The following is a 23,030-nucleotide window of genomic DNA, read 5'->3' as shown; positions in this document are numbered from 1 at the left end:
TTGTGTACACATACTTAGCATAAGACTAAGTGGAATTTCAGTATTGGAATAACATTATGGAGACTGTTAGGAGATGGGTTTTGCATAGACATGGGTGAAACTGGAGCGGTGGCTTCTCGTGTTTTCCCACTTAGGCTACGTGGGACTCGATCTGTTTTCTTTCCATTGATAATTTAGTGACTAATTCCACATTCAGAATTGTAAAAAGTGGAATTTGAGCTCCCAGAGTGTCACAAAAATCTTGTTCATGCAAGTTGGGTTTGAAGCATATTGTATGCTGCTTTTTCCGTTTGATTTGTAGATGGAGTAGATCAGGAATAAAAGTGTGTGTGTGTTGGGGGTAGGTGGAAAAGACAATCCCTGTGTACTGTTTAAGGTCTGTAACAAGAAGCTTCATGGGCAGAAGATGACATTTTCTGAGTACTTCAGATTTAAAACTGGTTTAAAGATTTCAAGTTTCAGGCTTTCAAAGCTGTGATAGAAAAAAGCTTGAGCTTGGTTTGGTCTTCGTGTGTGTTCTTCTAGACGTAAGGTAGGCAGCTTAAAAGCAGTTTACATCACTGAAAGCGAGCTGCTTATTTGTCCATTTGTGGAGCTCCTTCACTAATGATGTTTTGGGTTTTTATTTGGGGTTGGGTTTTTTTCCCCTTCCTTATTTAATTGAACTACTTGGTGGAGTTCACTATGGCTTCCTGCCTTTGTTTTACTTGTGTTTGTTGTTCTTTCCTTTTGCAATATTGGTTTGTTTGTAAACTTAACAGCCCTATTAATCCATAGATCAGAGTATGATTAAAAAAGCTGCTGCTGAGGCTGATAAACATGTCAGTTCTGCTACCAAAGGTAAGACCTTGAAGCAACAGAACTTCCAAAATAAACGTTACTGACAAAACAATAATACTGGTGTGCTTGAGTTACTGACTTCTCACAGGAATGACGTATTTGGGGTTGTTTGACTGTTGTGTCAGTTACCACTGGTGTGAAATAGATGTTGTAAACAGAACTAAATAGCTTCAGAGTAAATAGTGGATTAATTGAATAACGCTTAGTTTTTCTGCGTGCTGTGTAGGTGTTGTGTGATGTTGCTTTCTGCACTGGCTGACCATGGGGCTAGATCTTTAAATCTCCATCTCCAGAAGTGTGTGTTCTGGATTGGCACTGGATTTGAAGCAAAACTTCTGTGAATGGCTGCAGGGTTTGTCTCTGGCTGCTAGTTTCGATTTCATAAGGGTAGGATAGTAAATGGACTCCAGCTACTTTTTAATAGGCATTTTTTATATAGCTGTAAAGAAAGAAAACATTTCATTAATTTGTTTATTTAACTTTAATTGTTCTAATTCATGATCTCAAAGCCTCATTAAAGTTTTGCGAGCTACAGAAATCTTGTCAGTAAACAAGCCTACAGCAGCTCAACTGTAGCTATTTGTGCTTCCGTAATACTCAGCATAATCAGTTTTATACATACAGATTAATTACAGCATTGCAGAACTCAGTCAGGAAACAAGCAGTAAAGCATCCAGCAAGGAACTGTAGAAGGAATTTAACTTGGGAGAATGAATACCTTAGAAGTAAATAGGGTCATGATATCTGGATTCCTTAATTAAAAAAATCATAAACACAAATGTGAGAAGCCAAGTGCAGTAAGTCTTAAGTGTTTTGGATAAGCTCTAAAGACAGAATTAGATTGTTAAAATAGATCATGGAAGCCAGGGCTGGAAGGCACCATGAATTCATGTCAGTCATCTTCAGCCTTTCCTTAAAGCTTCCCATAAAATCAGAGTGCCCTTGCTCTTCCTATCCATGGTAAAACCAGTACTGTCTGGCCCCATCAGTCTTTTGCAGTTACACGCTCTGGGAGCCTCAGTGAGCATGGGGAAGATTTTCCTCTCTTTAATTTTTTTCTTTGAGTATTTTTCATGTTGTCTTGCGTCTTCTAAACCCAATAAGCCTCATTCCTTCCATATTTCCTTATGGCTTTCTCCCCTCTGAACAAATAAATGATGACTGCATGACAAGCAAGAATATATTTTAATAAAGTTTTAAGACAAGTTTCTGTTGAAACTTGCATTCCTGAGTAGACTGTATTTGCTGATCTGATCTTCCTAAGGCACAGGCTTTCACATTTATCTTCCGTTGTTCAGTGTACGAAAACTTCAGGTGAACAAGTCGATAAATGCTTGCTGTCAGCGATATCGTAAGATGTTATCGTCCTACAGCCTAGGACTGTAGGCAATTGGTAATTTTTAGATATGAAATGTTTTTTTTAAGATCACTTATCCTCTGCAGCCATTTTTCAAAGAACGTTTTGCAGGTATTCTCTCTGCTGTGCTCTCCCAAGTTCAGTGAAATTTTAAATGTTTCTGGAGTGACTTGCGAGTGCTGCCTTCTCTCGGGTGTTGTTTCTTTGAACCCAGGGACTGTCGGCGTTGTCCAGTCTCAAGTGATGTACACGGCTTGCTTCCCTGCTGGGGGGGGGCACTGGTGTGTTTGTGTCTGTGTTTCAGGGCATGCTCCACTGTAGTTCCCATGTTTGTACACACTGCTTGCACTTTAACCACTGTTGGGTTTGTCAAATAATTTCTAACGTACTTGAATGGAACTTTTCCGTTATTCTAGTACTGGTTACAGGTAGGACATGTGTATGGATTTTGAGCCAACATCTGGTCAGAAGAACGTAGGCAACTAACGTCAGCTCATGAAGTCTGCTCTTCTGCTGATTTCAATTGCTGCTTCTGAATAAAGGCTAAAATTCATTTTTGTCAAACATAAGCCCACATTCTTTAAAATAAGGGATTCTGGGGGTGAATAATGATGTCTTATCAGATCGTTTGCTTGTGGAAAACCTGCAAAAACATTGAGGGATAAAGAGCAGGAGTTTCTGGAATGGCAACCTGTCTTCATTTCTAGCAGTCCTGAATGCTGTCCAGGTGGGCCAGAGACAGATGCTCGCTTGAGAGCAGGATTGGTTTGGGTGGCAACAACTGCCTTTACACTTAGGAGTAACCTCCTTGAGCTGGATTATAGTGTGGCTGATTATAGAGTTGTATGCTTAAGCCATAGGCAGATGATTTGCTTGATATGATTATAAACAAAAAAAAATAAAAGTCCTCCTTGTTAAATCCCTCACCTCTGGTGAATTTGGCAGTGCTGAATAAAAATAGCATACTACACATATATTTTAAAATATTCTAATGTTGTTTGCTGGGGAAAAAAAAAAGAAATAATGATTTCATCTTCTACATGTTTTACAGCAAGACCGCTGGTACAAACCCTGCCTTTAAGGACTACTGTTAATAATGGAACTGTGTTACCAAAGAAACCAAGTGGCTCTTTACCTTCCCCATCAGGAACCAGAAAGGAGACTGCAGCACCAGCAGCAAAAAGGTATGCATCCGTCAGAAACCTTGTAATTGCAAACTGGAAAACTTATCTCTTCTGTTAAGTTTCTAGATACATAGGGTTTTTTACTTGCAAAGCAGTAGTAATATTTAGATTGGAAAGGAGAGATGGATTTCATTCTAACAGGCTTTAAATTTATTTTGTCTAATTACAATTAAGATTATTACCATGAATATTGAAAGAGTGCAGGATGCTTGGTCTACTGGCTTGTATTATTTTCTTCTTGCTGCAGTCTAGCATATAGAGAGTATGACATGAAAACATGTACAACATGACATGAAAAGCAGTGCAAGAGTTCTTTCAGTAGCTAGTAGAAAATACATAGTCTGTAGAGAAACTGTGCTACCACTACATAGCAGTAAGTTACTTTTGGTGGTTTTCTCTCACGAAAAATTACAGAAACTGTATGTGCAAGAAGCATCTCGGGGAGGAAGAAAATTCTACGCCTAGCACATTAATGAAAATTAAAACATCCATCTTTAGATATCTTCCCATTAGCATGTATTTAAGTCCTTTTAAAAATTACTGCTCTATCTGTGTGCTTTGTGTGTGTAGTTGTTTTGAAGTGGGCCTTATGTTTTCTACATCTGGGTTCTGAGGAATGAAATGGATGGGTGCAGCCAGTTCAAGTTGCATGTGACAGTTACTGTGGTGCTAATCTGCTCTGTGGTTTGCCTGTAAAAGATAATAGTGTGGGGTTGTGGTTTTTACCTTTCTCTTGTTGTGTGTCATCCTCAGCTTTTTGTAGTGATGATGCTGTCACCTCAGAGGAGGGCAGGTTGTGGAGATGACAGCGTTAACCTGCTAAGATCTGAGCTCTCTTTTGTAAGGAGAACTCTTCCTTAAAGGAGAGATGGTGACTAAGGATATGCCTCTGTTACTGTACTGAAGGGGACTGATTTTCTGGGAAACTCCATGTTTTGTTATTGTAGAGAAGAGAGAAGCTATGCCATGCACAACTAAAATTGGAAAATACCGTATTTGTGTCGCACAAATGAAGGCCTGTGAGCTTCGATGGCTGGAGCTCACAGCAGCTGCAGGTTTTGGCAGGTTTGCCTGAATCAGCCCTTAAGATGAGGAAGGCAAATACTGTATAAACTGTTCCACTGTCAGAATTATGTTATCAGAATTTTGAAATGGGTGAAAGAACCTGCCTTTTAAAAAAGAAAATGTATTGGTGTTCAAAAAGAGTGCTATTTTGTATATGCTGAATTTTAAAAGAAATTTTGTACTTTGAAAATTATTTTTTCTTAATAATTCTCATAAATCTATTTTCACCAATAAAGTTTCAAGTAATAATTGTAAAACACATGAGAGAGCACAAGCATTGGCACACTTTGCTTGTGTACAGAGGATATGATTCCTGCCACTCCATCTCTAAGGTTCAGAGTAGGTCTTTATGTCCCAGAGTCGGGTGGGTAAACTCCAGGTCAGGATAGTACTTGTGCTTTCTCTGTTCTGAGTGTCCTTGGTGTGTAATTCAGGCAGTCCGTCAGGTACTGCCTGTGCTCTCTAGGCATTATCCTAGCCCAGGATCCCTGTAGATGTGTGACACCCTGCAGCCCTTTCACCTGACCCATCTGCAGTCTGGATACTCTGAGTGCCAGAGGGAAAGACCTTAGGGAACATTTTTGGACTGTTTCGATTTCTGTAGGAGAAGGTCTTCCACAGGATAAGGATTTGATGTCCTGTCATGCTTTGTCCTTTCTCTTTGCTGAGCAGGAGAGACTGAAAGTGCTTTCAATAAGCAGTATGAAAATGCATATTCAGTTTTGGAAAAGAAAAAATACAAATGGCGGTTTTGCTGAAATAGATGGACACTTATTAAGAGTGCTCTAGGAGACCAGGGTTATTCTGTGTCCTGAAAAAACAGGACACAAAACAAGCTATAAGTCCAGGTGCTGTGGGATTTCTGTTCCCTTCAAATATGCTAAAATTCTGTATTGATTGTATATAATATGCAATTTTTATTTTTGATTGAATTATACAAAATTATATTTCTATGCCTTGCCTATAAACCTACTTCAACATGAAAAGTGTGGAATGGTAAGGACCTTGCCAATGAATTACTGTACAAAACTTTATTTTGTAAATTAGCCTCTACTTTTGATAATGAATCTTAACATAACTATTGAGATTTTAGTTTTTGTAGTAGATCATGCTCCGAATATTCAATATTTAAGAATGATTTATTAAGTGTTCCAAAAAGCTTGCGTGCAAATAGTCAAGTAGATAAATTAATTATGAACTCATTAATATGAATTCATTCATATTTGATATTTATAATGGACCCTCTTACATTCAGGAACTGTATATGTATGTGCATAAAACATTAATGGAAATATCGCAGCAAGATCAAATAGCTTATTTTAAGGGATAGGATTTGTTTATTTGTGTCAAGAACCTTCACTCAGTGTTGAACAGACTACAGATGTGTGTAATTTTTTATCTTTTTTTTTTAATTCTGATTTTTGTCATGCCTTTGTAATACCTTTTCATTGGTATTCTTTCGTCCAAATTATGGCAATTTGGCAGAGCAGCTCTAAGTAGAATTAGGAGTTAATTTTAGCTTGGTTACTTAATGTTTTTTCTATACAAAATAGGTGCAGAACTGAAAAAATCTGAATTATAGGGCTTCTTTTAAACCTTTGGTCTGCTATTGTGAATTACAAATATCTGCTATGATTAATATACCAGAAAAGGAATATCTTGCATTGTTTTCTTACATATGACTTCAAAAGAGACAAACATCCAGGTTAATCGAGTCTCTCCCAGGTATTTCACTGAACACAGTTGTGAAAAGGCGGATAACAAATAAATAACTTCTGATTACTCCACTCTGCTACTTTTCCAACTTAGGTTAGCAGGTGTGTGACACCCGATGCAAATGACATCAGTCTGTCCTTTGAAACAGTATGTCGTGCGTATTTACGTAAATACATGCAAATAATCTCCGTGGGGACTAAGTGTCCATCCATACATTCCACTGCTTAGAAACAGATATACTTACTGTCATGTCTGCAGACACAATCTCATTTTGTACAATAGCTGTATTCAAATGTGTTGGTTAACCCACAGGTTGGTATACTGCTTATCTGCCTTGCTGCATTACCAAGGAGATGTGGTTCAGAGTTCACTGCATTTTCTGATTTCCCATTTCATATTTGAAATGGAAATGACTTCTTCTGGCAGGAATATAAAACCGGAGGTAATAAAAAAAGGCTCGAGGCTGAAAGGGTGGAGCTAGCAGGCTTTTATTTGAGTTCTGCCACATATTCCCTCCATGACCTTATGCAAATCATTTAACCTCTATGCATATTGGTTTTCCATACATAAAACGTGTATCTCTGGATATCAGTAGGTTGTTATAGGGCCTAATGTGATAATTAGATCCAGATCTTGCAAAGTGTTGAGTAACCTCAACTGACTCTGACTTCATTTAGAATTGAGGGCACCAAACCCCCGTTCAGCATTCAGATCTCGTATAGGCAACACCCAATTATCCAAATTAAGGAAGGAATGAAATAACCTGAACGTGGCAAAAGCACAAATACCAAACATAAGTCAGTCGGACTGTAAAAGTAGAAGGTAATAACGCAATGCAAGGTGGAAAGCCGAGTGATCCCAAGACCAAAAATTGTGGTCCAGCACCAAGAGGTGCTGCTGCGCTGAGGCGGTGAGGGGCCACATGAACACAGCCCAGCGGTGCCAGCTGCAAGCCGGCTGATGCAGAGCTGAAGTGATTTTGGGATGTGCCGGGTGGTCGCCTGACACAGATAATTAAGACTTGCCTGCCTCTGTAAAGTGCTTTAAAGTCATCTTCTCAAGCAGCCTTTGCTCAGAGGATTTGATTGAAAAAATAATGTATTTACTACTTTTACACTGTAGAAGTGTAGAAGCTATTTTAAATACCAGCTTGTTGAACACTGCCATATTTTTGTCCTGAACTTTGTGTATAGAATAATTGTTTGAAACTTTCATCCAGAATAAGATGAGTTTAGTGTAGTGTGATGGGAACTTTCCCTTCCCTTGCACTCTTCCTTTCAAATGGAATGTGGCTTCAAGTTCTCTGTTTAACACTAAATCTCTCTTTGGAATCTGGCCAGCGCACAGTAGTAATGTTTCGTGTTCCCTATTAAAATCTGGGGTTTTGTGACTCATCTAGGATGGCTTTGTTTCCAAGAGTTGAGGGGGAAAAAGGAGGGAGAAGAAAAGTAACGAGGGGAATGCAGACAGTACCTTTCCCAGTAGGGATGCTGCTGCCGGCTGCAGGCTACCGCGTACTTTGCCTTTCAAAAGGAGACAATCAGTCATTCTTTCTCCCCCAGCAGATTGTAAAGTATTACAATGGTGCAGAACTCTGACAATGGAGATCAAAAGGAAGACGCTGGAACAAAGAAAACATAAAGAGCTTTGTTTGCAGGGAGAATAAAACACTTTAATATGATAAATTCCTGTTCTACACCCTAAACACATGGCCCCTAGGAAATTGTTCAGTCGCCTGGAATTAATGTTCCGCGTTCTGTTCTGGGGGCAGCGAGGGTTTGTAACTGGCACCCACGAACTGTATCGAACCTTCAGTTAAGGCCCCTGCTTTCCATTTGGTTCTCAAAGGAAATGTTCTAAAACAAACCGGATATAAACTAAAAAAGAAATCCCTCCCCACTGAACTTCCAGTGGCGAAATTCTTATGCCACTTCACTCTGTCTCTAACAGTTAAAGTTATTAGTGCGTTTTGCTCAAAGGCATAATGAAATTAAAATCTTGTGTTATCCTTGAATTTATTCTAATTGATTTAAATGAGGGTCAGACAGAGTGCTAGAGAAGTTTCAAAATACTATTAATATGATCAGTTTCTGTCTAAGAGCATCGGGTGCTATTTTGTATTTTTTGTTATTAAGCTTTTATTTTTTCCCCCCAAATTTGATAATCAAGTGTATTTATATTTTTATTTTGGGCCAGATTGGTTTCCCACAGTTCAGTAATGCAACCGTCTGAAACGTTCATGCTATGCAGTGCTCTATGTGTGAGATATAATATGAGGATTTATTTTCTTGTCTTTGTTGTTGCCTTTTTAATAGTCTTTGTCTTCTAGCTGGATCATCTGTCTTGTTGCTTCAGATAGCCTCTTTGATTTTCTTTCTGTTTTTTCCGAGTCGCTTTGGAAATGGTCAGTGTATTGGAGCATTGCTGAGATTTTTGTCATTCAAAGATACATTGGTGTTGTTAAATGTATGGTTTGAAATGATCAAACATCTGACTGAGTGAATAAGCACTGTGGTGTTTACTCTTGCACGTGACTTCATATCTCGAAAGCATGCAATTATGTCTTTTAATGTAAATTTGTTTTATATGTCTTGTTTCCACATTTTATTGTTGCATTCACTTTTTATTCTGCTTTGTTTACGCACCTCTCAAACTGGATTAAGCAGGTCTGTGAATCTTCTCAATGCATGCAAACTGAAAAAGCCTGCTCTAAGGTGAGGGATCCTTAATAGCTTTGTAGTGTTCAAGCTCGGTTGTTTTTCCTTTCCATTTTGGTTCAACACGTAAAGTGGCTGTTTTGCAAGCATTAACATGGCAGAACTGCAATTCTTATTCCCATTTTTAACATTTTCAGAAGTACATGTTTAAAACTTTCTCATCATTGATAAATGCATTGCAAACCTTAGATGATAATAATTTCAGTTACGGTATCCGCATTATCTCATGCTAACATAATTTTTACTATAGGGGTGTTTCATTAGACACCATTGCTTTCTTAACAGTAGGTAACAATCTTTAACTTGTTCATCTTTTTAAATAACTGAAAACGCTCTCCTTTCATATCACTCATGTGGGAGCCAAATTCTGGGATCCAGTTATGCTCTTACAAATCTGTAAGTTAAATGAACATTTTCTATCATTTTAAATTCCTCCTCATGTGACAGTCTATCTACAGTAGCCACGGATAGAATCACTGCTGTTTTAACACTATAGCTACCAAAACGTGTATGTGCCAAAATTAATATAAGGGAGTTATAATCTTTTCCAAGCACCTGCTGATACTTCTCACTGGGCCTTTTTTGTTATTGTTGAAAGTTTAAAATAAAATCTGTCAAAAGATAGCATTGCTAATTAGTTTAAGCAGTAATGGACATAAGCCAAAAGAGCTTAAAAGAACTTTGTTCCTGTGGTAAAAGTAGTTTTCATACTGATATGAGTCCTCATTATTCAGAATGAAGATAGCATTACACTTTTAAGCTTTAGTCTCATCCATTCTTTTTTTTTTTTATCCACCAGTTCATCTTTTTAATGTTGATAGCTGTAAAAATAAAACCCCAAGCGATATTGAAATTAGTTGAAAACTTTTTTTTACCTAACATTAGACTAACTTGGTGATTTCCCTAATCTATTTTCAGTGGAGGCTCATAGTGCCTCTTCTTTTCCTTAACCAGGAAAAGATGCCAAGCTTTTGCAGTTTTGATCCTGCAGGATCACATTGAAAGGATGTTTTTTCAAGCATTGTATACAAAGTAGCAGAAGGACTTATGCTAATAAAGGTGTTTTACATGGAGTAAACATTTTCAGTATCAGGGCTTTGTTTTTTAACTGCAGTAGTACTACATCTGATGATGATATGAGATGCAGGGAGAACAGTTAAATGTTAACACAATATTATTTAATTTACTAAAGGAGGTGGGTTTTTTGCATTTGACATTGAGACAACTTGGATAATGTTAGGCTGATGTAGGAGACACATTTCTGAAGTGAAGGAAGAATTAAATTTTTGACTGCCTTTCCCCTTTCTCCAATTAATGCCTTTTTTTCTGTGCCTGCCTGTAACTTCACATTCTGCTTGCTGTCTTATATAGTGCTCTCCACAAAACCAGTTTGTTTGTTTTTTTCATTTCGGCTTAATCGCCTGAATCATGCTTGGTTTTAAGACAAAAATGCAGCACTGAACATCTGTTCTACCATTGCAAGTTTTTTGTCAAGCTACCTGAGATGCAGCTGCTCAGCAGACTTCCCCCTGGATGGGGGTCCCTTCCTTTTAGAAGGGTGGTTGCTTTGCAGAAGGACACTGGTGCAGTTGTTCCCGTTGTTTCTGTAACTGACCCTCAGCTGAGGTGTTGAAACATTCCCCTCCTCACTGGTAAAAAGACATGAGGGAGCAGGAATTTTTTTTTTTTCTTGCAAAAAGAAAAAAAAAAGGCATATCAGTGGTGGTATACAGTTGATAAGCTGAATATTTTTTGGCCAGACAGAAAGGTGTGTCTCATTCCCATTAGCTATGAAGAGCCAATGCCTCCCTTACCCCACATAAAGTGGGGCAGAGCCTGAGGAGCTCTCTGAGCTAACAGGGTAGGGATAGTTGTTAGGGACTGATGGAGAGGTTTGGAGTAGTCCTTAAGGATGCTGGAGATGAGCTTTATGGTAAGCAGAGCATCCCTGGGGATGCACAGGGCTCAAGGGGGAGCTGGCTGGGGGTGGTGAAAGGGACGGCTGGGCCTTGAAGGAGCAAGAACAGAAAGAACAGAGGTTTTCACAGAGAGAGGGAGCTTGTGGTTGGGATTTTGGGTAGAGGGGCGTGAGCTTGAAAGCAGTCATTGGCATCCATGTTTTCTGGGGTGAGAGAGCCACTGAACACGGTCATTTAGTTATGGAGATGTTATGGGTAATGGGGACGTTTCCGTTCTGCTCCTTGGAGAGGAGAAAACAGCACAGGACTGGGGTGGGGGGAGCTGAGACCCTGACACGTTCAGCTCCTGCCCTGCGGGCAATTCCTGCCTCGGTCCAGGTAACCCTGCCTGCACCTCTCTGCTGCGCAGGGAGTGCAGCAAGGTGGAAAGCATCGCCCAGCTTGGGGCCTTACCTATAGCTGCTCCCTCTCCTGCTAGGAAGCACTGCTTTAGGGAGAAGCGCTTTGGACTGACGAATAACCACAATAACTTGTCTCCTATTAGGTGTCAGCTCTGAGGGGCTTCTCTTAATTTACTAAGTAATCCGGCTTGTGTTTTGGCTCATGGTTTTCCATCAGAGAGAGCTGGGTGACTAAGGGGTGTCATAAAGTCATCCAAGAAGTCCCCGATAGCTACCTTGGCAGGAAGGGCGGTAGAAGAAGTGAGAGAGTAAGGCAAGCTTTAAGCCTTTGAGAAACCCCTTGTCAGGAGACGTGGGGAATCTAATCTATTCATACACATAAGTAGGAAGCATACATTTTTGACAAGATAATGAAAAAAATGCAGGCTTGCTTACCGTTAATTACACTTTGGGGTATGTTAAACCAGCACTGAACCACAGAATAAGTGATACTAAATGAAGACACAAAGTTTGCTTGCTGGTGCTCAAATTTTGACCTGCTTTTGGCATTCCCTGTAGTCTGGCTGGAGGTGTCAGGTAATGCGCTTTCTCTTTAAATCTTTCATTTACTAAGAGAATCCAGAAGTGTGGAGTGTAGTCAGAGATTTGGAATGTGACCTGGAAAATAGATGTTGCAGGTTAATCTGTGATACTGGTTTAGCCCATCTTCTATTTTATGACGAAGGAAAAAGCAGTATGTTTGTCTCCGTTGCACCAGATACTCAGCAAAACTCATACGTAGGCTCTTGAACAAATCCAGTTACACTTAAAAGCAAAGTTGTAGGTATGTTTAGGGCCAGCATTCTACTTGATATGTTGCTGAAAAATATTTGGCTTTTACAAGTGCCACTGTAAAACTTACTCCTTTTTCTATTAGCACCGTTAAGAGAACCAGTTCAGCTGAGCGTGTGTCCCCAGGCGTTCGGAGGGAAAGCTATGGAGATTCCAAAGGGAGTCGCAACCGCACTGGATCCACCAGCAGTTCATCCAGTGGTAAAAAGAACAGTGAAAGGTAACATTATCTAAATATCTATCTCCTTTCTCTGCCTGTTGCCCTGAGAATGAAATTAGTTTTTTTAGTGAAATCAGTTTCTCTTGTTTAGCAAATATTGGGAGCTGCTTTTTTTTTTTTTAAGCTCCAACAATTGGACAAAAATGTGTTTTAAAACACTTCAAATAAAACAGGTTCTCAAATATAGATGAAATTTATTTGCCTTCTTTCCAAACAATAAACAATGTGAGAACTTCCAGTTGCCTGGAAAATACCTTTTCTATTATCTTAGTGGTTTCCCTTGGTCTTCAGGTTCTTGGATGTGGTGCATTGACTCCAGGTGACAGCTAAGCACCACACAGCCACTCACTCCTTCTGCCCCAGCAGGATGGGGGACGAGACAAGGGAGAGCAAAAGTGAGAAAACTCATAGGTCAAGACAATGGCAGTTTAATAAATGAAAGAAAGGGGAAGAAAAAGCAAACCAAGCAATGGAAAGGCAATCACTCACCACCTCCCACAAGTAGGCTGATGCCCAGCCAGTCTCTGAGCAGTGACTGCCTCTGTCCAAGGGTCAGGTTAATGAGAAGTGGGGGGAGAGGCTTACATGCAAGTGTTATCCAAAGAAGTGGAATGCCTGTCTCTATATATCTCTGATGATGCTTCTCTGTACTGCTGATAGTACACGGAAAGGAGAATGTCTTGTCTAAGGGTTTCAGACTCGGGATGGTCGTGAATAAATAGCTGATGCTTGTGGCAAAGTCATTGTATTGCTCAACTGGTTCTTTCCCATATTTCCTAGACAGATTTTAGTCTTGGCCATTTCCTTTCACCTGTCCTATTCCAGTTTCCCACCACCAAAAAGTGGTGTTGATGGTATTGTTTAACTCACAGATGATGTGACCATAGAAACAGGATGCTAACAAAGTTCACATAATAACCTAATTTACCTGCTCTGATTGGGCATCACTGCTGTCAGGAGTCACTGGGATGCTCATGAGCCAATGGTGTGGCACAAAACATCACTTCCTTCTCATTCCTCCCACATCTTTGCTTGCTGTAAGGAGTCCTGAGGTGGCTGTGTACTAATGGACAGCCTGAATATATGTGACAAAACTAAGTTTGTTTCCTGGCTTATATTTTCAGCCATGAAGCAAGACAGCAAGTGTGCAAAGTTTCTGAAACTTGTGAGAGCCTTAGAAAATTATGGGAATAATGAAAAAAGCAAGAATACCATCAGGGAAAAGGTTATAAAATTGTAACCAAGGAAGGTATAGTTACAATATTTACACAAACTAAAAATTAAGCTGGTGTAAAATCTTGGCATTGTGCATAGGTGCACGTGAATGACGTTTTTATAAGCTGACAGAATTTGGCAAGACTGGATGTTCTGGCACTTCTGGAAATCTGACTTTATCTCAGCATGTGATTTCCACACACACCCCCCCCCCCCCCCCTTCTTTTTTTGTTAAATAATTATAAACAACAGATAGCCATTGGGGAATGTATTTGGAAGAGATGAGAATCCTGTAATGGCGCTGAATTAAAAAAAAATTACTATAGCAATTAACTCCAAGTAATCACTAAAAAATACAAATTTTGAGAGGAAGATCAATCTTTTATTTGATTACTTAGAAGCCTTGTCTCTTTCTGCGTATGCAGACTTGGACAAAATTGTTACTAAGCATCTCAGACCCTTCTAAATCAGAATGTATACTTAGTACATCTGATAGAATACTGCTGAAGCAGAAAACCACTTATCAGCACTCGTAGGGGCAAGTGAGCCTGAAAGTTTTGAAAGGCAAAACAAAGCAAAAAATTAATGGCCAGTGAAGGGACTGCTGAGAAGATAAAAGCTTGCGCTTAGTTTACGTTGGAAGTTCTGTGAGGTGTTGCAGTAGTGCACAACGTCATACAGCTGTGTTGTCTTGTGAATTCATTCAGAAGCAACTGCTGGTTTCTGTGTTGATTTCTTGAAGCTGTTGGATTTTTCTTGAAGCTGACTTTTTGCTTTTTATTTTGCCTATATGTGTAACATCCTGCTCTGTGGCAGGTACCAAACTGTAGCAAAAGCCGTTACGTTGTGACCTCATAAATTAAAAAAAAACCCACCTTATAGAAACAAAACAAATTTCTTAGAAACTTTTTGTTAAAAAAGTTTATAGTTCTATAATTAGGTGGGAAGACTTTTCTTTCTGGAATGTGATGAGGAAGTACAGCTACCAATGGTGAAATGTCATTACTTTTCCAGTTAACTGTAGATTTTCAAAAAAGTTCAACAAACATATAAATGATCCTGCAGTGTCCTTTCTGTATTATAATTTTTTTTAAAACAAAAATTTTCAAGTCCCCAGAAGGTGGATTCTGCAGATGTTGTGCAGTGGAAGATAAAACTTTTCAAAACCTAAAAACAGTGCCTTGCAAAATCTGGGTTTTTTTAAGATAACCCTGAGTTCCTGCTACTTGCATAAGGTGATATTTATCTGAAATCAGTTTTGTATTAAAACTACTAAAGAAATAAGGTGAGATGATTAATTAGGTGGTTGTTCATTTAAATTAAGGAAAGATACAACTTCTAGCAGCTAAGCAGAGGTACTGTACACCTGAAAAATGGATTCCAAAACAGCTGGGAAGTAAAAACATTGTGACATAATGAATGGTTATCTGCCAAATTGTTTTGATTCTGCTGTAAAGTTGATCACCCTCCTTGAGATGCATTTTTTTTTTTTTCACATTGTTTGAACAGAAAACCAATGGTTGTGTCATTCTGCACTTGTTAAGCCCCAAAGGGTTGAGCAACAGCATCAATCAGAAATCCCTTACTTTGGGCTCAGGGAGGACATCCAGCACACAAGTGATTCAGTGCCTAAATAAAGTGCAAGCATCCCAAGGAACGACTCGAGAGTGCGTGTTAGATTGCCCGAGCTGGAGCTAGTGATGTTGGTGTCACTATGAGAACAATCACTGTATGGTTAGAGTTCTCTCTGATTCCTGTCACATGCAGCCTGAGGGTGTTCAGCACCACACCTCTCACCTCCTTGAAGAGTGTCTTATCCTGTGGAAGTGGCTGGCTAAGGACTTGCCTCCTGCTTCCTGTTGAAGCTGGGCAAAATATAAAGCAAGAGTCATGGTACTAGAAGACAAATGAGCATGATTCTGTACGCTGAGGCTTAAGGCTGCCCTCCTAAAACTAACTGTATGTGTGAAGGAGTGAGGAAGAGGGTGTCACTTAACCCTCTACTCACAGCCTTATGATTTGCATCGTTGATCCTTATGGGTCCCTTCCAACTTGAGGTACTCTGAATCTATGGCTGGTCTGTAGATGAAGCTTAAAGCAGATTGCATGCCAGGAGTGTAACAAGGCAGCTGTGAAATTACTGTTTTTCAAAGTACAAAGAGTTGTAGGCTGTTACGCAAAACCATGATTCTATAGAAAGCTATTTTAAGAAGCTTTAAGCATAGGGAGAAGACCATAATCTCCTGTGCTGCCGTGGGGTGTCCCAACACCCTATGGCTAAGAGTCCAGAGGTGAGTCTTCCAAAGGGTTAGATACTTAGGAAGTGACTCAAGTTCACAGAAATAAAAAAGGGTAGTCAGAGCTCTGAGCTCTGTGTGTGGTTAGGGTTTGTGTAATTAGAAAGTACACATGATTTGCTTTATTACTGTCATGAATCACCCTTTCACATTAGCTTGAATAAGTCAGCATGGTCTGTTCAGAACTAGAACCTCTTTTGTCTCTAATATGGCAGCATTTCTGACTAGTACTCCATCCCATAAGGTTCTTATTTTCTAAAAATATCTTCATTCATAAAAGAAAATGTTAATTTTGGTGTTAGCAACCCATCATGCTATTTATATAAGTGAGATTGGCTGTGTAAGCCCAGCTTGAAGCGTAAATTTTGATGCATGATTAATACCAAGGCTGATACTATGAAAAGTTGCTAAATCAATGGGTAGGATCAGTAGAATTCTTTTTTGTTTTGTTTTTATCATTACCTAAATGCATTTTTCTTAATATAACTGTCAAATCAAGGCAGAAGGAAAAACACTAAAATTGTTTGCCAACTTCTTTTGTAGAGCAAGAGAGAATCTTTTATGCATAGAAAAATTATGTGCAAAAATCCAACCCAGTTTCGTTTGGTTTCTCTTAATCTGCCTATGCAGTCTAGGAATAGATGTGGAGATGGCATCACAGCTCTAGGGATAGTTCATGCTTCAGCATTTCACCATGGAAATGATAGGATACTTCTGGGATCACCCTAAGAACAGACAACAGTTATCTAATATTTCAAAAGTTACACTGGATAGAAAGAGAATGGAACTGGGAGGCAAAATAACGGCATAATACAACTATGTGTCCCTTTGATGCTTAATCAGAAACAATACCCTCAGGTCTACTAATACCGGGGAGAAGGACAAAGAAAATAAATGACTGTTATTTATTGAAAAAGATTGCTTCTTTCTGGCCAGGGTAGTACTGTCCAGAGAGCTCCTCAGCTTTTCTGCCTCTTCCTTCTCCACACACTTCATGTATTTTCCCCTTGAGTTTTGCCAAGTGTTTTCTCAAGAAAAAAAAAGACAAAGCATTTCAGGTTGTCTTCCAGGCAGCAGTTCAGTGAGAAAGAGAAAACCTTTTAATCATGATGGATATGTGCTTTCTGGTTTTTACCAGATACTGTCATTCACCAAGGAACAATCGGGCATTTCCATGTTTTATGTCAACCCTTTGGAAAATCAGGATTCAAAGTATGGTTTGCTCCTTAAATCCAGAGAGAGCAAAGCCACGAAGTAAGTGAACACCCTCACATGCACTGATACAGTAGCCCTCCCATGCCCCACATACGCAGAGAATTTGTAGTTAAGGATATATTCCTAGCTTTTTCTTGGGGTTGTCAACAGCTTTGGAGTAACAGATCTCACTGCCTGGAAACCAAAACTGATGCAGCTACCCATGGGCGGTTTGCGTCCTTCCGTAACTGGACTAACTGCAAGGGAAGAAGGTCTCATGGTTAGTAGAGGGAAATGTGTAGTTTTGAGAACGTAAGGAGAATTGAACGTAAAAGTTTTAACACCTGTAACAATGTATGCTGGCTTTAATCGTGTCTGCCTAGGGATTTGCCTTGTAAATAATTGAATTGAAAAAGTATTTTTATTTATATGTACACACACAAAAATACTGTATATCCTCCATATTTTTAACTTTATATTACATTGATAACTTTATATGTGCAGACTTTATGGGCATGCCTTTTAAAACAGAAATTTTTTCATTCTTTCCACAGCAAACCCAAGGAACCGATGTTCAGTGCAGGTAGGAACTCAAGATTTTTAAGCAGATAACAACTGTGATATATAAGTTGTTTCCCCTTTCCCGCCCTCCCTCCCTCCTCCCATGTATGCCTGCCTAGGATAGGAACTGGTATTGGGAAGATAAACATGATACTTACAGGCTACTGAGGATATATGTTTTATTAAAACGTTGGACAGTTTCCCTAGTTTTTCTTGGCCCAATAAGTTTATCTTAGAGTTTGGATTCTTTGTAAGAAGACAAAGAAAAGGGCTGTGTCTTCTTACCCCAAATATGTTTTCCCTTTCAAAGCGGTATTAAGGTTTTGTTAATTAAAGCATATGCCGAGTTCCAGCTGTGATGCTGTCGTGTTAATTTAGTCATAAAAGGGAGCCCTCAGCTACTGTTAAAGAATGTCACATCTGTCCTAATGCCGTGTAATACAATTTGTCAGGTTACAAATAAAACAGGTGTCTTGTTACTACTGTTTTGGAAGTCTATCTTGAATTAAAAAATCACTTTATTTTTTTCTTACTTCTGAAAGTGAAATACTAGGTGTAAGTGAAAGCAGAATTCGTCCTTGATGCTACACTGTTACAAACTTCTGAATGATCTCAGTAAAAATACAAAGTGGAGTAGTATATATAACAGTACTTTTGTTCTGAAAAAACAAGGACAATTAAAAGCTTTCTTTTAATAAAATAAGAAAGGGGAAAAACCTGTCAATTTATCAGATGTATCATATTCTTTCTGTGTATAGTTCTGTAACAGTAACCACACAGTGAGCTGAAAAGGCAGAATATCTTTTGTTTACTGGGGGGGGTGATCTCCATCCACCCAAGCTCTTAGGCCATGCTTCAGGCTTTAGTGTAATGGATTGTGAACTCTGAAGTATAAAGCTACCTAAGTGCTTGAGTATTTTGTGACAATAGTCACAGTTTATGTCCCTTTTGTGAAAATTGCTGGTTTAGAAAAAGAAAACTTCTGATTCACACAGAATATACTTTGATGTGCAGGATGCCTCCTTCCCTTGTACCATGTAAGCAAAAGTATTTGGAATAATGTTTCTTCTGACACATTCCCTGAAGATAAAGATCAGTAATTTAACAGATGTGACACTACTTTGGCCTTTCTCACCTGGACAAAATTCCTACTGAAATTAATGATTTTCTTTTTCCCAAGAAAGTTATACATGGTATGTCACTTACCTTAAGCATAGAGTGACATAATGGAGCATAAGCTAGGATTTTAATGAGAGAACTAAACAGAGCCCCGAGCTGGAGGAGAAGGGTTTTGACTGTAACTGCCCATCGTATGGCAGGGAGTATGGTTCTGTGTTGTCAAGTACCCCATTAGCCTCCAGTAGAATACACCTGGACAGCAGATAGAGCAGGTATTTAGTGAGTTTATTGTATTCAAACACATCTTTATCTAGCCCTTCTGTCTCTGTCTCTGTAATCACAAGGGAAGCGCCGTGTGACGCACTGCAAAGGTAGGCTTCACTTCCAAAACCTCATAGCTCTCGAAGCAAAATGGTACTGGTGGGATAAAAGCTCAAGGTGTTAAACAGCTATTTCCAAACTTGCGTGCATTTTGCAATGTTAAAACTTTTCTAGTTCTTTTGAATGAAACAAAAGTATTATGCCATCTATTATACAGTCTGCTGAATTATAACCCTCTGGTGCACTTTAATAAGAATAATGGGTTATAATTTAGATTCCCCTGGAATTTTTCAGAAGAATTTGAATTAGAAAAAAAAAATGTTGAGAGAGCTATATGGCCCCACGCGGATGTTCACTGTGTTTGAAATGGTGTTCTGCACTTTTGCTGAAATTCATGTAGAATTTGCCCCTTTCTTGGCTGTTTCGCTGTTAACCTAACGTGATTATAGAAGCCTTGGTTTTTCCCTTGCTGCTTCTTACCGAGTAGACTGTAGATTTTTCTGAATGTTGAATAAACAGATCTAGGCCTCCAACTAATTTCTCAGTGTTTTGTTGCTCAATGTCATAAAGCAGAGTTACATTTGGTAAACATACCATATTGTTTTCTATAGCTTTAGCTGAACTGTAGCGTCAATATCCACATTTTTGATGCATGTTTGGCTGTGATATAATCACAGGTTTATCTTGCTTTTTGAGAGAGCTAATCCTAACAATTTTCCTACTAATCAGCATCTTTCAGCTTTGTGGTGAATCTAAAATGTCACAAAGCAAAGAATGTTTGTTCTCAAAGCAAATTCCTCTAGACAGTCTCTACCTCTGTGTATTCTTTGTACAGTTTTGTGCCTGCAATCAGTAGTGGTCTCCTTTGCAGATCCTACTGGCATTCGCCTGCCTTCTCACTTCAGTAACTGTTAATTTTTACAGTTATTTCAACAACAATTTCAAATTTACAAAATTGCAGATGTAAAAGATACATTTGTCTGAAAGTTTCACCATTGGTCTGTCTTTGTAGTTTGATGATTGTCTGTCTTTACATCTATATCTTCACATTTAGAACTTGCCTGTCTTAAAAACTTAATTAAGAAAAGTACAAAGAAAGGGGTGTTGATTGATTAGGTAGGGAATACATTTGGACTAGTAACAAATTGAGTACAGGTAGAATTCATATTACCCAAAGTTAGAAAGAAATACACAGTATGTATTTCTACGCCTGTCCTAGTCAGCCTAAGTTCCTCTTTATAGTTCATAGAGAGAGGGGCATGTTGAAGGCATAATTTATATACTTGGTATAATATACTTCATAGAATTTACTGTACGTGCTTTTGGACATCTGCTTTAAAATATGGTTAATATGTCCAAAAGCACGTGTTTCTCCCTATTTACTCTCAAAGGAGTTTTGAGTGACTTGGTCAGATAGAATTTCTAATGTAGATGGCTAAAAGCAAGTTTTATGAGTCCTATAAGCTTCAGGTGAGAAAAGCAGTTCAATAACTTAAACTTCCATTCATTCCCAGCCTTTGATAAGCACAGTCATGGGCTGTCAATGCTGAAAATCTATTGAATTCCAGTGCACCAGTATCAGTAGTATTGGCATGTGTTCCAAGCTCTTTAAGTAGCTGCTGCATGCGCATACAAATAGTGCTGTAATGCTCTGCTATTTAATGCTCTGCCCTCTATAGTTTATTTGCCAGTACAGATCTTTTGGAGTAGGTTTTTAACAACAATTCCAGTATTCTGGCATTTTAACAGGCGTCTTAAACTCCAACCATCTGTCACCATTGTTTCACCATTATTATTGCTTCTTTTTAGCGTTCCATTTTCTGTTGTTTTCATTATATGTATGAATTCTGTAAATGAAGGGATTTTAGAGAGCCCTAGCTGTAACTTTACTGTGACAGATGAAGTGGATCTCTTTCCCAAATGAGTTAGTCTAAAGGCAAAAATACACAGATATTTAGGTAATGCAGCATAGCTATGATGTCTATTTGTTCAAACAATAATTTTTATTAATTTAGTCAGAATTTGTAGTGTATGCATATTTCCAATTAAAATAAAGCCTTAGTTTTCAAATTTAAAAAGTAATGGTATAGTTATAATGATACTTAACAATTCATAGCATAATTTTAACAGACCTAAATTGTATACATTTTTTTTATTTACATGATTTTGTTACTTTTGCCCTTCCATTTCCTCTGTGCCCACGATTATTCTGTCTAGTAACTCTACAGATGTCACTGACTCCAAAACTGCTTGATTCGCATGAGAACAAGGCTGAACCCCTTGATCTGCCGATGGAGCAGCAAGAGCCAGCACGTTCTGAATCTGGACAAACTTCACCAGAAGTTCACAGGACACCCACTTTGGCCTTGCCAGTTCCCAAAAGTCCTAGTCAGACCTTCATGGCATATCCCAGATCTCCTAGTTTTATAAGCCCCATGAAGTCCCCAAGTCAGTACTTCCAGATCTGTTATTAATCCCTGCTTCTCTCTCCCAAAAATATTTCTTACCAGGTCAACACATTACTTCTAGTATTTTCTTCTAGAAATGTTTACTTCTGTCAGCCAATTTAGTTTTTTGTAGCTTCTCTCCTGTATGTCATTTCCCTTTCTTTTAATGTGCTGTCAATGTTGTCATTCCTTTTTCAATGTTTAGTAACTCTTAAGCACATCTTTTTTCTGCATGTACATCAGCATGATTCCTTTTATTAATTGTTTGTGTTCCTTATTTCGAATGTATCTCTAACACTGTATCAAGTGTAAAGCATATCTTTACACTGAGATGCAAAGAATGCAACTGAGTGTTGGAATATACTTTAGATGCTGATGCTTCACTGTATTGATTAAAAAATAAAATTAATTTTAAGTGGCATTTCTGCGTTAGTTGTAATCTTTGTTTTCTCCTTCGTTTTTAAGATTTAAACCCCCGTAATGTTGTAACATTATTTTTCACAAAAAGAGTTTTGATTTCAGTCCTTTCAGTTTTGTAGTTCTTCATGACATTGTTTAGTTCTAATTCTGCCGCGCAAAATATTTAGGGGAGAAAGGGACTTTGTGTGTTTAAAAAAAATTCTGCTTAGTGATTATTATTTAGGAAGAAAAAAAAAGCCCTGCTTAATTTCTAAGCCTGAGATTGCATGTCATTCTGTAATTGTAACGCACCCAACTGTTAAGTGGGAAGGGATGGAGGAGCACGGGAGTTCTCCACTGATGTGTGTTTTGTGTAACACTAAACATTTCTGACCTTTTGTAGAGGAAGGATACGTAAAAATGTTTCTTCGTGGACGTCCTGTTACCATGTACATGCCCAAAGAGCAAGTGGAATCTTACAATTTGGAAGCAAAAGTAGAACTACCAGCCAAGAGGCTTAAACTGGAATGGGTGTATCCTTTCTGTGCTAGAGGACGACTGGAAAGCATTCATTTTGTAATGATTTCTTTTAAGTAATTTTTCGAGCTAAAGTATAGCAAAATTAAGAACTTTCATAATTAGTTTTGTTTCATTAGCAGAACGACATTCCATTGAAATAAGTGTGAATTTCTTGAGGCTGCTCTTTTGCACCTTGTGAAGTACAGGGTGGCAGCTTAAGTAAGATTTTGCTTAAATGTTGCCTGAAGGTTAAGTCTGAAGCATGCTAATTAGCTAAAGATTGAACTAGGCATGTAAGAGTGTAGTGAGCTGTGATTATTAATTATAGTAGGCATAAAACAAGCTCAGAGTTTTTTGCCGATTCTCAGCAGTAATTTATCGGTGTAAACTGAGTTTTATAAAATGATGTCCTGTAGAGGAGGCTGTCATCAAATTCGGTACTTGAATAAGCCCTGAATTGAATAGTGTTTTGCAACTGATAGGTGCTTAGCAATAAAATCAATAAGATATCATACATAAAATAATGATTTTAAACTGTGTTTGAGCACCGTAAGTACTGAACAACCAGGATTTTCCACTGACTTCTAAGAGTAGACATAATTACCGAATTCTAACTTGAAAGAAATCAGTGTTGCATTACATACAAGAATTTTCACATTTCACTTTTAAATATAATGAGAAAATGGATTCTTTATTGAAAAAAAGACA

The 23,030-nt window shown here is 38.4% G+C and overlaps 1 protein-coding gene across 1 annotated transcript; it reads left to right on the top strand.

Annotated features, from left to right (window-relative positions):
- Nucleotides 1-785: 785 nt before the first annotated feature.
- LOC104506922 lies at nucleotides 786-21,771 on the top strand. The gene is made up of 7 exons (XM_010148051.1): nucleotides 786-840; nucleotides 3,249-3,381; nucleotides 8,829-8,876; nucleotides 12,116-12,250; nucleotides 17,511-17,539; nucleotides 18,981-19,007; nucleotides 21,175-21,771. Exons 1-7 carry the CDS (start codon nucleotides 786-788, stop codon nucleotides 21,429-21,431), a joined length of 684 nt encoding a protein of 227 aa, XP_010146353.1. The 3' UTR covers nucleotides 21,432-21,771.
- Nucleotides 21,772-23,030: the final 1,259 nt, after the last annotated feature.

This window comes from Eurypyga helias, unplaced genomic scaffold (genome assembly GCF_000690775.1).
Source record: "Eurypyga helias isolate BGI_N326 unplaced genomic scaffold, ASM69077v1 scaffold9023, whole genome shotgun sequence".
Classification (NCBI taxonomy): Eukaryota; Metazoa; Chordata; class Aves; order Eurypygiformes; family Eurypygidae; genus Eurypyga; species Eurypyga helias.
The sequence above is the reverse complement of the archived record's forward strand: the minus strand, read 5'-3'. Positions and strand labels throughout refer to the sequence as shown.

Coding starts and splice junctions, on each gene's coding strand:
- LOC104506922 (XM_010148051.1), top strand. CDS start 786: ATGATTAAAAAAGCTGCTGCTGAGGCTGATAAACATGTCAGTTCTGCT. Junction 3,382..8,828: donor GCAGCACCAGCAGCAAAAAG/GTATGCATCCGT, acceptor TGGATTAAGCAG/GTCTGTGAATCTTCTCAATG. Junction 17,540..18,980: donor GGAACCGATGTTCAGTGCAG/GTAGGAACTCAA, acceptor TGTAATCACAAG/GGAAGCGCCGTGTGACGCAC.